This window comes from Danio rerio, chromosome 19 (assembly GCF_049306965.1).
Source record: "Danio rerio strain Tuebingen ecotype United States chromosome 19, GRCz12tu, whole genome shotgun sequence".
In the NCBI taxonomy this organism is placed as follows: domain Eukaryota; kingdom Metazoa; phylum Chordata; class Actinopteri; order Cypriniformes; family Danionidae; genus Danio; species Danio rerio.
This window is the reverse complement of record NC_133194.1, coordinates 21,136,882-21,153,700: the sequence shown is the minus strand read 5'-3', so window position 1 is coordinate 21,153,700 and position 16,819 is coordinate 21,136,882. Positions and strand designations below refer to the sequence as shown.

The following is a 16,819-nucleotide window of genomic DNA, read 5'->3' as shown; positions in this document are numbered from 1 at the left end:
CGAAATAACGCGAGATTCCAGTCACGTCAAGCCGGATGCGAAAAGTGTACCTCACACATAATCTGAACCATTTAAAAAAAAACTATTTATTATCCGTATTGTTTTACACGTATCACTCATTGTTGTAGGCTGCATGAGTAGACGGGTAAGTCTAATGTAATAATCTGAATATGCTGATACTAACAGCAATTCATCCACCAGAGACAAATGTTTGCATGCACTTTTCCTCTTTAATCATAGTATTCCTGCAGAGGGCGCAAGGGGACTTGCACGACACTAGCTTAACATTTAGAGAAATTTTCAATGAAAAATTTTTCACAATTACTTATTCATTACTTACTGTCATGTAATTACTGTCTTGATTGTACTTGCTTTCGTTCTGTATTTTATCTGAGAGTTATTAAAACATGAGTTGTAATTAAAAAAAGTCATGAAACAATGACCTTAAATCTTGTCATTATGACTCTATACCCCACAACTGGAACTTTTTTGTAATTGCCTTTTTGTTTAGTTTAATTTAAATGGTCTCTTAGCTTTCTCATAATTGTGCCACTTTATGTCACATTGGCCTCAATTGTGTGAAGTCACATTCAGCACAAGACATTGCATTTGACATAAGATGTATAACCGTTCATTCATTTATTTTCCTTTAACTAAGTCCCTTATTTATCAGGGGTTGCCACAGCGGAATGAACCACCAACTATTCTAGCTAATGTTTAACGCAGCGGATGCCCTTTAAGCCGCAACCCAGTACTGGGAAACTGAAGGACCCCTTTTAGTCCTGTTCTATTCCCTTCTCTGCTCTCTATGTTTTTATGTCTTCTACTATCATATCTTTTAAAAATATTAAATTATGTGATAAACATTTAAACAAAGAAAGAATTTATAATAATAGTGGTTTTTGAAATACATTTTTATAATTCGCAATAAGAGATAACTGCATGACAGTAAACAGAAGTCCACATATTCTGACTACTCTTTTCTGAAAACCTAGTCTCATTTGTGTCTATATTTATTAATGCAAAAATGTAGGATCTGGGAAGCAAGTAAGAAAGAGCAGAACAAAGCTGAAAACCTTTTGACTTGCTCAGTTTATATACATATGGGATCAGAATTAAATCTTTCTCGTCCTAATTCATTTTACTCTTGTCTAGTTTTGTTTCATATTTACAGAATACCTTTTACCCTAATTATTTCCTTATTTACGCTAAAAGAATGGAAGTGAAATGTGACAACATGCCCCACTGGTAGAGGCATGCTGTAGCATGTCATTTGACAGATTAAAATGTTAACTGATTAAAAAAATAATAATTAAAACGCCCCAAAGTGGCTCAATGATATTTAAAGCCGGTGACTGGGAGGGACATGGAAGCTCTTAAACTTCACTTTCATGTTCATCAAACCACTCTGTCACCAGTCTGAGAGGGGTCTGGATGCAGACTTGGTGCACTTACAAGGTGAGCTGCATACAGTGTTATTAATGCTCATACTTAACCCCACCCCTCACAGTGACTCCACTAGCTCCATTAAGTGCATTGTGTTTAATATTGCATTTCTGAAATATGTAGTCTCAGTATGCAAATCCAAGTCTGCATCCTGATAGGTATTAACCAGTCTTGCTGTGTGTATTGGTGCATTACCATCCTGATACATTGCGCTGCCTTTAGCATACCATGCTTAATCATTGAGTGCACATGGTCCTCCAGAATGGTTCAGTTGTCCTTGGTAGTGATGTGCCCATCTAGCATTGTAGTATTGGGCCCAGGGCAATGCCATGATATTGCAGCCCAAATCATCACTGATCCATCCCGTTAGGGGACTCTGTCACTTCGATCTTGTTTATTTTTGTTTTAGTGGCAGATTCCAGACACTAGTCGTGTCTTGTCATAAATGACGTGCTCTGTTTAAGTTTATATTTCCTGTCTTTTTCCATGTCTTTGTTTTTGTAATGAGCGTGGTCTCGGTTGTGCTCTGGCCATGCACGCTCTTGTGTCTCATCAGAGAACAATGTATGTTTCACATTGTCCACAGCCCAAGATTTCTGCTGCTGGCATCTTTGGCATGAGAAACCAAAGGTTTAGCTAAAGCAGCCCACCCATTAATATTTACCCTGTTAAGCTCCCAATTAACAGTTTTGGTGAAAACAGGACAGTTAAGGTGCAGATTAAATTCTGAAGTGAGTTGGGCAGCTATGGTTTTATGTATTTTGCATACAATTTGGGTCCCATGCGGACATCTTTTTAACACAGCTTCCTTTTGTGTCCACCTGCTGGATGCGGTTCATCCTTCTTGGTGGTTTGCTGACAATACCCTGGATGTCATGGCTCTTGATGCGCCAGGCGTACATCAACAATTGGTTCTCTTTTGATCTCTGATATGTCACCCATAATGTTGTGTGCATTCCAAAAATTTTAAACAAAATAGTGCTATTACTTCGCTTAAACCTTTGCACTCTGCTCTTACTGGTGAAATTTGCATTCAATGAAGATTGGCCTCCAGGCGGGTCAAATTTAGCCATGAAACCTCCAACATTGCATTGGCCAGTGTTTTAGTTTCATTGTCCAATCACTGTACACACACACACACACACACACACACATATATATATATATATATATATATATATATATATATATATATATATATATATATATATATATATATATATATATATATTTATTTATATATATTAAATAATATATTATATATATTAATTATAAGGTTCTATCTGAATGATTTTGAGATATTGAGCTTCAAAGTTTTTGCAGTCCATTTAGCAAACAGTGTGTGTGTAACAGTTCTCTTTCATACATTAACATGACAGAAACCCTAAGGGCTCTCTAAATGTAAATTATCAAAGTTTTCTTACATTTGCAATTTGGAGTAAAAAACCATGGTAAATGCAGATAGAAGCTTCTTATTCTGAAAAGTCATTTTCCGATTGGAATTATAAGGTTCTATCTGCCAGAAATTTATCAAAGCATTGCTTTTCAAAAAAATACAATACAAAAATAAGTCCAAATACATGCGGTACAGGTGAATTTGGTATGCTAAAATTGGCCATAGTGTATGTGTGTAATTGAGTGTGTATGGGTGTTTCCCAGAGATGGGTTGCAGCTGGAAGGTCATCCGCTGCGTGAAACATACCTGTATGCTGGATAAGTTGGTGGTTCATTCTGCTGTGGTGACCCCAGATTAATAAAGGGACTAAGCCGAAAAGAACATGAATAAATGAATGAAACGGCAAGAAACGGCAAGAAATACTTCTAAATCATCACATTGACACACATCTCAATTCTGTGTGGTGCGGTATTATTTAGCTGACTCTGATTTTGTGTGAATTTGTCTTTCTGGTGTTTCCCGCTGACAATGGAGCAGTCCGGCGAAAATGACAAAGAAAGCTGATCCTGATTGGTCCTCGTGTGTGCATTAAAAATGCTGATTGGCTCACAGAAAGAACCTTATAGAGCCAAACTAGAGTTTGACTTTGTAGATAAAACCTTTTTTGTTTTTTAAATAAAAAAATCTTAAAATGTAAACAACTTATAAACAAACATCACATGATGTAAATAAGTTGTCATTTAATAGGAATATGCAAATAACTAAATTTTTATAAAAATGTCAGATAGAACCTTGTAATTCTCAAGTGACGATAGATATATATATATATATATATATATATATATATATATATATATATAACCACAGTGCCTGTGAAATGTAGTAGTCAGTCAATCCTTTTAAATATCTTTATATCTAAATCTAAAAAAGGGGGGAATTACATTATTTCAAATAAACCCAAATACTGAGATTTGAATACTGAACTTTACTTCAGGAAGAAATGTACTTTTTAAATAATTAAATTCACTGAAAACTTCAAAAGGTTTTGTCTTGGTAGCATGTATGAAATATTTAAATGGGTGTGTTACAACTAAGCCTGCATTAGTCATTAGGATGCTACCGTTTCAGTAAGGTCCATATAAAAGCCATAATAATAAATGTTATTCCTATAAAAGAGTGACTTCTAACATCAAGAGTTTGATCAGAATGCTGCAAACTCATTTTAGATATATGAGGGTGATCTCAGCAGAATTGTGAACAGAGGCAGTGAGTTAGAGCATGTATTCCTCCCATAGTCAACTGCTACTCTACGCTTTAGCAATACGCAATAGAAATGTCAGTAAACCTAATGTCCAATCAATCATCATGGTGTCCTGTCTGGCTGTCTTTTTTTTTAAAGTTTTTTTTTTTTTTCAAGTTCAGACCTCCACATTGGCCTTCTCTCCTTTGACCCTAGAACCATAGACAGCAGACACTATTGTTTTCATGATAATCAGAACATCAACTGAAAATCACTCGATTCGATTACGGCCATCTGCATATTGAACATCTGCCCCTTAAATGTGGCCAGCCGTCCTCTTCTCCCCCAGACCTTGTGCACAGCCCCCAATGACCCTACAGCTGCCCTCGACCTGTTCACCCATTCCCCCCTTCAAACTACCATCGAGATATAGTACCAAAGTTCAAGGTAATTTTCCCGGTCTGTGTGTGCTTATAATCACATGCATCTCTCTATTTCAGTTCTCACAGATTATCTTTCCAGCCTGGCCACCTATGTTAAACCTGCAAACCAATCCAGTTAATGGTTTGAGCCTCGGCTGGGTCATACTGTGTAACATACAAGTTATCGTTTTCATGCATGGTCAAGGGTAAAGCAAATGATTTACAGTTGCTACTGAAATTAAACTATGTTCATTATACGAAACAACATTGGTCTTCTTAAAATATTATAAATAAACACAATTGACTAAAGTGATGATCTTATGCTGTTAAGTTGTTTACATTGTAAAATGTATTTTCGTTACATAATTATTGTGGCATCCACAGCTGCCAGATTTTTTTTAGATATTAATGTAATTATTAATTTTAATAAATAGTATTAATTAGTAAATATATTGTTTTGTTTTTTCACGTAATTGTTCTTTATGTTCAACAGTTTTAAATTGTAAACAGGTTTACATTTTTATTGTAATTTTTACAAAATTATTCTGGCAACCACAGCTGCCAAAATATTTTTGTAAAAACAACAAGATTTTTTGTTTAAATACTAAAAATTTAAGTATTTCTTACACAAAATGTTTGTAAATTTTACATAATATTAATTTGTTTTTTACATAATTATTTTGTACATATACAGTTTTAAATTGTAAACAGGTTTACATTTTTATTGTAATTTTTACAAAATTATTCTGGCAACCACAGCTGCCAAATATTTTTTGTAAAAATAACAAGATTTTTTTGTTTAAATACTAAAAATGTAATTTATTCTTACACAAAATTTCTGTAAATTTTACAAATTTTTAAATTGTTTTTTACATAATTATTCCGTACACATACAGTTTTAAATTGTAAACCGGTTTACATTTTTATTGTATTTTTTACAAAATTATTCTGGCAACCACAGCTGCCAAATTTTTTTTGTAAAAACAATGGAATTTTTTTTACAGTGCAGTTTCTTAATAGCGGGTAATAATCGCACCAAAACGTATTAAAGGGTAAGTGAATCATAATAGCGCATGCTTTTTTGTGTCATTTTTTACCCTTTAGGGTGACGTGCAGCTGACTGACTGGCTGACAGGTGCGTGAGGCCAGCAAACACGACATATAGCTGTTTCACTTTACTTCAGGACGCATTAATGCTACTCTGAAGGTCTGTTGGAGACATTCATAAATATTCCTAGCAAATCTAATAAATGCTGAAGACATACTCGTTACATAAACACACTAAGGCCTGCCGCCACAGCTGGAAAAATTCCTAGAGGAAACACTGTGGGCGTTTCCCAGTGATGGGTTGCAGCTGAAAGGGCATCCACTGCATAAAACATTTGCAGAATATGTTGGCGGTTAATTCCGCTGTGGGGACCCCTAATTAATAAAGGGATTAAGCCGAAAAAAGAAAATACCTGCGAAGGGTTTTTATCGGGCCAGGTCGGGCCAATCGCGCGGTAGGTTGAGTATTCAGGCTGAAATCATGTTGTGTTTCCACTGTCATGCTAGCAGCTCGCAGCGCGTCACAAACCATGCCCCCAGAATGTCCCCCGACTCAAAAGTCACACAACCTGCCCACTTCAGCGGGAATCAGGCAAATAAAGCAATCATCCCATCATCACGAGAGCATTAAAATGAAGACAACTGAAACAAATAAATGACACATTACTGTACAGGAGTACATTATATGTCTATTCGCACAGGCCTATGTATTTCAATTTATTATATTTGTTTACTTGACAATGCAGTGGCGCAGTAGGTAGAGCTTTTGCCTCACAGCAAGAAGGTTGCTGGGTCGCTGGTTCAAACCTTGGCTCAGTTGGCGTTTCTGTGTGGAGTTTGCATGTTCTCCCTGCGTTCATGTGGGTTTCCTCTGGGTGCTCCGGTTTCCCCCACAGTCCAAAGACATTCAGTACAGGTGAATTGGGTAGGCTAAATTGTTCGTAGTGTATGAGTGTTTGAGTGTATGTGTGGATGTTTCCCAGAGATGGGTTGCGGATGATCCACTTTGTAAAAACGTGCTGGATTAGTTGGCGATTCATTCCGCTGTGAAAAAAAAAAGGTAGATTCGGCTTTCACTTACCCAAAAATGCTCTGTTTGCACGTTTTGATTAATATCATCGTATCCGAATACTTTATAAATAATATTTTAAACCTCCTCTGGTGTTTATTGGTTTTAGAAAATATCTAAAAAAGAGAGGCCTTTGTAAAATGAAAGTTATATATGGCTTAAAAACGGTTTAATTTATATATTGTATGTACCTACATTGTTAAGCTAGCTTTTGTTTGTTTTATACTGCTTTATTTATTTAATGTGATTTTATTATATCTGATATTTGTAATTCTTTAAATTATGTCAATATAGCTTAGGCTATTTTATCCAGATATGATATTGAGCCTACAAAAGTGGACACGTAATTTGTAAAGTTTTATGTCTTTCTGTTGTATTCATATTTTGTATTATCTCCAAAATAAATAAATAAACAGAGCTGTGAAACGAGCGCTCTTTTGCCTGGTTTCTCACACACATACAGGGATCTAACTTGCACATATCATGCACAAACACACCTTTTAAACTTGACAAAAACTCTCAACAACCTTTACTGACTACTGTGTCTTTAGCATGGTGTAAAGATTATTATGCGCTATTGAAACATCAAGGAGGACACAGCAAGGAAATGTCAAATTAAAACTTTGTTATTTTATGCAACAGCCTGACATTTAAAAGGGAAACATAAGCAAAAAGACCCCTATCCTTTAAGGTGTTTTATGGAATAGCCTATCTTAAACTGAGCAGCTATATGTTTTTTTTTTTTTTTGTCTTATTTATTTATTTATTTATTGGCGCATGTACTCTTGTGCGATCGGAAAACTAGTGTAACTAGTGCCATCTTCTAACAGACGTAAAAGGCCGGTCGCTGGCCCAGAGAAAGTCCCGCTTTAGCCCGATTAGGCCCCGGAATTGACCGTGGAAACGCATCTGGCTCGCTCGCTTTAGGCGCGATAGTGGAAACGCGGCTAATGAATGAATGAATGCTCTTTATACAGGCAATGTAACAGCCTGTATAACTTTTATGCATAGATAATCTATAAGGCTTTCCACACTGTGCTTATCCCCTATGATATCATCATTTCACATCCTTAATTTGAATGTGATGTTATAGTGTTAACCTGGGGTTCTGAAACTCAGTTCCGAAGCAGGGTTAGCATCACATTTTTGGTGTTTTATACTTTGCTACTTATTTACATTTATTTGTATTTGGTTTATGTACATTCCTTTGTTTTCGTTTTTTTTTTTTTTTTTTTTTGCCTTTGCATATCTCGTGAGCCTCATTCACACGGGGCGTCATCTTCAACGCTTCCTATTCACTTTGAATGGGTGACGTCAGGCGTTGCAAAACTGCATTGTGGATCAGATCTTCAGAGGCATTGCTTGCTGCAGAAGTTGGGACTTTCTCAACTTTTCAAGCGCCGACGGAAGTGTCAGCCAACAAGATCGCTGTATGCAAATACACCAGCTTAGACAGTAGCCGATTACAGACTAATTTCTTGGGCTGACGCTGCTATGACGATTGCGCTGAAGCTTTGTGTGAATGGGGCATCAAACAGCTAAGGACCTGCTTTGCATACTTTTTTATGACTTTAAAGATGCAGGTGGCATTCCTTCAGTCAGCAACAGACACAGTATGCAAATAAGAAATGCTAACCTGGGGTATAGAAATGTACAATTGTCTGTTAAAGAATAGCCAGGATTTTTTGTTACCATGGTTTAGTATGAACAATCATTATTGGGTAACCCAGCATTCCATTTTCAGGGGTTTATGATGCCCTAAGCTAAATTTTAAGTGTGAAAAGCGTTTTAAAAATAAAGAAAATTTGATGCTCAGAATGGTTCCAAGAACGCACTTTAACCAAATAAATTGATTCAAAAACATTTTTCAATTTGCAGCATATATTAGAATATTTACACAGTATAGCAAAAGCTCCACCATTATTGATAAATGAATATGTGGTGGGGAAGGAATGTTCGAACACCCAAAAAGAGGGGAGAGCAAACAGAAACACCGTTGGCTGATCAGTGGTTCAATCAAAAATAATCAGTAACTTCTGTATTTTCTAGCTATTTATCCGGAGAGACACCTTTATAAGGGGAGAAGAAGGAACAGCCGAGAGAGAGAAGAGCCAGACAACAGAGACTCGACACGCACACACACATGCACACAAGTGCTAGCACAGAAAATTAATAAATAATTGTGCTTACTTGATATCAGCAACCCTGTCTTCTTTTTCCCACAAAACACACGTTAACTACAGTGTTGCCAAAACCCAGTAAGAAGAAGAGACTTCACTGCCAAAATGACCGCTTCGTCGAGCAGTCCATTTGCAGAAGTGATCCAGGCAATCGCGGTCCTGCACCAGGAGCAACATGAGGCGCTAGTGGAGATCCGAATGGACCAAGACCAACGGTTCCAAGTTCTGGTGGAAGCCCAGCGAGAGGACCACAAGCTCGTCCGGAGACTGCTAGACCAGGAGATCCGGCCCTAGTTGACACCTGCCACCCACCCTCCCATCTCTCTCCAGAAGATGGGAGCCTCCACCACGGTGACTGAAGCTCTGTACAAGACTTTTGGCCAGCGGAGAAATTAAAATGGTCGTGCACAACTGAGTCTGGTTCTCTCAAGGTTTTTTTTCTTCAATCCTATCAGGTGAAGTTTTTTTCCCTCTCCGCTGTCGCCACTGGCTCGCATGGTTCAGGATTGGTAGAGCTACGCATCGATGAATTTGCACTTCAGTGTTTGGACTCTCAGTAATGGTTTCAAATCACACTGAACTAAGCTAAACTGAACTGAATTTAAACACCAAAAACTGAACTACACTGTTCCAGTTACTATGATAATTTATGTGAAGCTGCTTTGAGACAATCTACATTGTAAAAGCGCTATACAAATAAAGCTGAATTGAATTGAATTGAAGATGGGGCCTCAGGACGATCCGCAAGTGTTTCTGGACCTATTTGAAAAGATGGATGAGGCGTGTGGCTGGCTGCGGGACGAATGGCCGGTAAGAGTCATCCTGCTACTATCGGGGAAACCCAGATCACAGCGCAGCAGCTACAAGCCCAGAAACTCCAGTACTGTGCTCACCTGAAGTGAGTCATCACTCAGCGGGCCCGCCACAACCGAGAAGAACAACTGGACCTCCCCTGCCAGCACCAAGGAAGCGGGGCTCTGGGACTGATCACCCTCGCTCTATGCCTCGGTGGGGTGGATACAATGACCAGGGCGCAGAAGCAGGCAACTAAGTGGCTTCTCCAACCACAACAGGCTTCTCTCCGGCTCAATTGGTTGGTCTGACTGGCCACTGGGGTGCAGTGGTGAGGTCTGGGCTGACGTGTTGGCGGTGCGAGTGTGTGGATCATACCCCTGAGAGTTGCTCTGCGATGGAGGTGGGGACTTTGATCTACGTGCTCAACACGGCGGCTGTCACCCCTGGTCGCAATGGGCTATATGAGATATCTGCGAGTATAAAGGGGTATAAATATCAGGCCTTGGTGGATTCAAGGTGTAACCAAACCTCTATCCCCCAATGTCTGGTGCAAGACAAGGCATTGGATAAAAGCTGCACGGTTAGGGTGAGGTATGTGCACGGGGATGTAATTCACTACCTGCTAACGGCTTTGGAAATCCAATTACTGGGAAAAAAAAAAATTGCATGGAGGTAGCAGTTAACCCGCACCTCAAGCACCCGCTGATTTTGGAAACCAATTGGTCTGATTTAAAAAAAACTATTAGGGATTTTGACAGCGGGTGCTTCTTGCGAATAAGGATTGATGGCTTGGGGCGGACTGCTCCGTTGGGGGAATCCCTGGCGATGTTGTCAAGCGCTGACTCAGAGGGAGGGCCGGGAATCTCCCGGTGTAAAGACTTTCCTCTAGAGCAGTCACGTGACGATTAGCTAAGTCATGCCATCAAGCAAGCGAAAGCAATTAATAGGTATATCCTCCAGCCTGAGCGACCGCTCAGCTATCCGTATTTTGTTATCATGAAAGACAGGGTGTATCAAGTGATCCAAGACACTCAATCAAAAGAAGATACTACCCAATTATTGGTCCCTAAAAGCCATCGGGAAATGCTTTTCCAGGTGGCTCATGCTAACCCTATGGCCGGACATTTAGGTCAAGTGGCCACACTAAATTGCGTTCACGAAGACGTGAAAAAGTGGTTGAAGTCTTTGCTTTTCACTGTGTTGGAGGTTCCAGTAAGCCTCCACTGGGGTTTCCCCATTCGAGCTTCTCTACGGCAGATAGCCCTGAGGGGTGTTGGATGTTGTCAGAGAGGCTTGGGAGGATTCAGAGTGAACAAAGCCAGCACCATGACAAGGGCTTTAAGCTACGGAAATTTTCACCAGGAGATAAAGTACTTGTACTGCTGCCTTCTTCCAGCTCTAAATTACTCGCCAAGTGGCAAGGGCCGTTTGAGGTCACACGGCAAGGGAACAATCTCGATTATGAGGTGGTGAGGGATTACATGCAAGGATAACCTGGGACTGGAGAGCGACGGCCAGAATCGGTCGAGCGCTCTAGTCACAGGAGGTTATCATCTCTCGCCCGCCCAGCTCGCTAATGTCCGGTTCCTACAATATGAATTTACAGACATGTTCTCACACCTGCCCGGTCATACTAATATGATTCAGCACCATATCGAGACAAAACCAGGCATGGTTATTAGGACCCGCCCATACCACTTGCCTAAACACAAAAAAGTGATTCATGAGAATTTGAAAAAAATGCTGGAAATAAGTGTAGTAGAAGAATCACACAGTGAGTGGCCCGATTCGTCTTTGTTCCTGAGACAGGTGACACGGTCCGGTTCTGTGTTGATTATCGCAAATAAAATGTTGTATCAAATTTGATGCGTATCCAGTGTGGCGAGTTGCTTGACCGGTTAGGCACTGTTCACTATTACTCGACATTGGATTTAACGAAGGGATATTGGCAGATCCCCTTTACTCCTATATCCAGAGAGATAACTGCCTTCACAACGCTGTTTGGATTACAACAGTTCGTAACGCTTCCGTTCGGGCTGTTCGGGGCTCTAGCCACGTTTCAGCGCCTAATGGATAAAAGACTTGCCCGTAACTCAGTATATGCCGCTGCTTACTTAAAGGATATCATTGTCTTTAGTAATGACTGGCAGTGGCATATGCAGCATCTGTGGGCAGTATTATCAGCTCTGAGGCAGGCCGGGCTCACGGCCAACATGGGGAAGTGTGCAATTGGGCAAGTGGAGGTGAGGGATCAGGGGCCTCATGTACGAAGACTTGCGTGAAAATCATACCAAAACATTGCGTACACACAAAGATGTAAATGTGCGTACGCAGAAAAAATTCAGTTGTATGAAACACTGCGTACGCCGAATCCCACGCATATTCTTTGTACATCCGAATGAACGTGAAACTAAGCGCAACATGCACGAGCACAAAACCCCTCCCTGCCTCCTCCCCGTATGAATATGCTAATGACTCTACTTTGGCAAAACCAAACGAAAAAGCAATGGCAAAAGCAAGCAAAAACAGAAACTTTTAACAGAATGTGTATTGGAGGTGCTCCTTTTGGAGGTAGAAAAACTGTGTTATTTGCAAGTTTGTCCTCCGGAATTAACAACAAAAGAAAAAAAAAGAGTGGGGAGAGTTTAGCTGATGCGGTTAAAACAGTTGGGTCTGAACATCGCACTGTTTGGATTTAAAAAAGAGATAGTGAGATGTATAGGTGCAAAATGATATAATACTCTTAACAGTCTGAGTGGCGCAGCTAGTAAAACGCATGTCATTATGTTTTGACATGTTCGAGCATGAACTCGGTTCGAATTCAGCGTCTCTAAACCGGTTCCAGATCCTGACTAATTGCATAGACACAGCTGATGCTACTCATGTACTGATTACACACACATATATACAGCTCACTTTGAAATCCTCATAGCTGAGTCTTGTTGTCTGCCACAGTGACATTACGCGTTTCCTTTGTCTGCCTTTGCCGTGTTTTGATCTTTGCCTTGCTTATTTATTTTATTCTGTTTGCTGCCTGCCTCTGACCATCTGCCTGTTAATTTGACTTCGACTCTGGTTTGCCTTCATAGGTCTGTTTGCACCTGTGTTGACCATTGCTTGCCCGACCACTGAAAAAACCTGCACGTGGATCCACACCTCTGTTGTTTGTGTCACTCCCTGCGTTACAGAAGACTCAGCCACAACATGGATCCAGCGGGTATTGCAATCATGTGTCTGCGTCAGGAAGCACGGTCCATTGAGGAGTACGTAGAGGGAATCATCGAACTGGCACACCTAACATCCATGAGTGAGTTGTGTTTGGTGACTTTCTTTCATGGAGGAATTTCTGGCCCCCTTTATTCATGTATGCCACTACATGAGGCCCACTGGACAATAAGGTTTTACTTAGACTTAGACTTATACAATAGACAGCAAGACCGGCGGTCAGCGGGGCTGGCAGAGGACACTACTACAACGCTGGACTTACTGGTGTTCTACTCTAACGCCCCCGTTGGTATATGCCAAGTCCTCCAGCTTTCAAGATGGCTGCCTCCAGTGCTGCAGCTAACAAAATGGCCACTACCAGTTTCCCATTTCACAAGATGGCTGCCACCAGTTCTCCATGTCAAAAGATGGCTGCCTCCAGTCTGCCAGTTCACAAAATGGCTGCCAACAGTCCAGCTTACAAGATGGCTGCCTCCGATCCTCCAGCTAACAAGATGGCTGACACCAGTTCCCCATGTCACAAGATGGCTACCTCCAGTTTGCCAGTTCACAAAATGGCCACCAACAGTCCAGCTCACAAAATGGCCGCCTCTAGTCCTCCAGCTCACAAGATGGCTGCCTCCTGTCTGACAGTTCACAAAATGGCCGCCTCTAGTCCTTCAGCTCACAATGTGGTCACAACCAGCCCTCCAGCTCACAATGTGGTAAGCGCCAATCTGCCACCAGCTCACAAGATGGCTTCTTGTTCCGAGTCTGTTCCTGTCATAGTTACTGTTTCAGTTCCTGAAATGCCATCACTTGAGCCCCCAGAATGGCCACCACCACCTGAGTTGCCAGAGCTGCTATTACCACCAGAGCTGTTACTGCCAGAGCTGCCACCGTCACCTCCAGAGCTGCCAGCTCCTCAATCACTGCCAGAGCTGCCAGATCCTCAGTCACTGCCAGAGCTGCCACATCCTCCAGAGCTGCCAGATCCGCTGCCAGAGCTGCTGCTAGAGCCACTGCCGCCAGTACTGACAGAGCAGCCACTGCTGCCAGTACTGCCAGAACCGCTGCCACTACCACTGCTAGAGCTGCCAGAGCTGCTGCCAGAGCCACTGTCGCCATTACTGCCAGAATTGCCAGAGCTGCCATCTGAGCTTCCTGAATGGCCACTGCCGCCTGAGCTTCCTGAATGGCCGCTGCCGCCTGAGCTTCCTGAATGGCCGCCGCCTAATCCTGAGCTTCCTGAATGGCTGCCGCCTTAGCTTCCTGAATGGCCGCTGCCATCTGAGCTTCCAAAATGGCCGCCTCCTAAGCTTCCTGAATGGCCGCCACCTGAGCTTCCTGAATGGCCGCCACCTGAGCTTCCTGAATGGCCGCCGCCTGAGCTTCCTGAATGGCCGCCGCCTGAGCTTCCTGAATGGCCGCCGCCTAAGCTTCCTGAATGGCCGCCGCCTGAGCTTCCTGAAGGGCCGCCACCGCCTGAGCTTTCTGAAGGGCCGCCACCGCCTGAGCTTCCTGAAGGGCCGTCGCCGCCTGAGCTTCCTGAATAGCAGCAGCCTCAGTTCCACAAATGGCTGCCAGAGCTGTGTGACATCTCAGAGGCGCCAGAACCATATGATTTCCCAGAGCCATGTGACCTCCCTGAGCATCCTGACCCACTGGGGTTTAAAGAACTGCCAGTGCCTCCTGTGCCCAAACCTTCCGACCCACTGGGGTTTGAAGAACTGCCAGTGCCTCCTGTGCCCAAGCCTCCTGACCCACTGAGGTTGAAAGAGATGCCAGTGCTCTCTGAACCAAAGCCTCCCGACCCACTGTGGGTGTTTAACCCTTCTTCGCCTGCTGAACCCAAGCCCCCAGATATACCAGAGCTCCAGGTTCCAAACCCACTGCAGCTCCATGCTCCAGGCCCTCCGCAGCTCCACGCTCCAGGCCCTCCGCAGCTCCACGCTCCAGGCCCTCCGCAGCTCCACGGTCCAGACCCTCCACAGCTCCATGCTTAAGGCCCTCCGCAGCGCTATGCTCAAGGCCCACCGCAGCTCCACGCTCCAGGCCCTCCACAACTCCACCCCCAGGTACACCTCCGCTGCATGGTCCTGGCCCTCCATCCCTCCCCCTTTTCTGCCTCCGCTCCACCTCCCGCCTGAACTATGTTAGGAGCGTCTGGAATCCGCTCCTTAGAGGGGGGCTCTGTCATGATCACCAGCGAGATCTAACCACCAGATGTTGCTGGTAAACACTCACATCCACAGGAACTACAAATCTGCTTATAAATGGACTACATAACCAGTAACCAGTGTGTACTAATTACACACACATATATACAGCTCACTTTGAAACCCTCATGACTGAGTCTTGTTATCTGCCACAGTGACATTACAAAGCATTTTCCTAGCCCTGTTTTCCCAAATACCGATCTTAGCCTTGTTTATCCAGTTCTCCTGTTTAGCCGCCTGCCTTCTGACTTCTTGCCTGTTACTTCGACTACGATTCTGGAGTGTCTTCATATATCTGTTTGCACCTGTATTGACCATTGCTTGCCTGACCACTGATTAAACCTGCATTTGGATCCAAACCTCAGTTGTTTGTGTCACTCCCTGCGTTACAGTATGATGCCTCTTTATTAACTGATTCAAACTAATAACTTTCAGACCTGAACCAGGCCAATGCAGTTGCTCTAATATCAACATAATTTTCAAGCCTATCAATGAGAATGTTATGATTGAGTGTATCAGATGCAGCACTGAGGTCCAAAAACACTAAAACAGAAATGCAACCACAATCAGACGACAGGAGGAGGTCATTTGTAACTCTTAGGAGTGCTGTTTCTGTCCTATTTGTACAATCTATTGTTTCTATGTAGAAAGGAACATAGTTGAGCAGATACAACTTTTTCTAGTGTCTTTGATTAAAAAGGCAGGTTCGAAATGGGTCTATATTTACTAGTTCTTTGGGATCAAGCTGTTGTTTTTTTTAATAAGAGGCTTAATGACAGCTAGTTTAAAGGTTTTAGGAATGTATCCTAAAAGTAGGGGTGAATTCAAAACGTTAAAGGGCCATGAAACCCCCTTGTTTCAGCAGGGTGTTTTCACACCTCTACTTTGGAAAAAGTCCGAAAAGTGGGCGTGTCCAGCTCTGTTTAGGGGGGAGTGTCGGAGGAACTAAAGTGGGAGGGTGTGGGAGTGTCTATTTGGGCACGCGCGAGTTTCAGTCAAAATACACACAGGAGAAAGTGATGGTGTTTAACCTACATGGACATCTTTAGTCGAATTATTTGCCAAATTATTAAATGTTGGACTTTAACTGCAGTTTGGCTCTTTCATTCAGGGAATTCATTCATGCCCCTTGCGACAATCGAGACATTTGATTCGAGGATCTGCTCTAAGCGTGTATTTTTCATGCAATGTTTGATACCGCATGGCGAATGAAAGAAAAAAAACCTCTGCATTTCCCGGAAACTTAGATGCACACGGCAGGTAGCGTCAGAAAGCCGCGTGTGTTATTTCGGTCACAAAATGGGGTGCTAACATGTTTGCACTCAGTGCAATAGTTAACTTAATTTGATACGAATAAACTGAATAAACAAAGAGCACTGGTCGCTCACTTACCAAATCTGTAGAAACAGGACAATCACCAGCAACTAGAGCCGCGTCTTTATGAAGAGAAGACTACAAGCGAATCCGGATTTCAGCGTTTGCAGATGAGAACAGCTCTCAGGTAAACAATGTTCCTCCTTAGACACGTAAGTTATTGTTGTCGAGCGTCGCGTGCATTGTTAATCAACACGTGATCCAGATGAGCTCTCACAGAGAGAAAATGAAAACGAAACTTAATAGCAGCAAACTATAAAAGCAACACTTCACGCTTGTTTTGCCAAAACAACGTGGCGTCTCTGTGGTGTAAACACGGTGACACTAATGAATATTAATGAAGTTGCACAATAGAGCGCGCTGATTGGTTTGAACCAAGCCTTACTCATGCATTAATGCAACACACTGTAAGACGTAATAAGACTCA

General features: G+C 42.1%; 1 protein-coding gene across 1 annotated transcript; it reads left to right on the top strand.

Moving 5' to 3' along the window:
* Nucleotides 1-11: 11 nt before the first annotated feature.
* LOC141379056 (uncharacterized) lies at nucleotides 12-15,377 on the top strand. The gene is made up of 2 exons (XM_073931631.1): nucleotides 12-145; nucleotides 12,685-15,377. The coding sequence occupies exon 2, from the start codon at nucleotides 13,114-13,116 to the stop codon at nucleotides 14,065-14,067; it is 954 nt and encodes a 317-aa protein (XP_073787732.1). The 5' UTR covers nucleotides 12-145; nucleotides 12,685-13,113; the 3' UTR covers nucleotides 14,068-15,377.
* The last annotated feature ends 1,442 nt before the right edge of the window (nucleotides 15,378-16,819 follow it).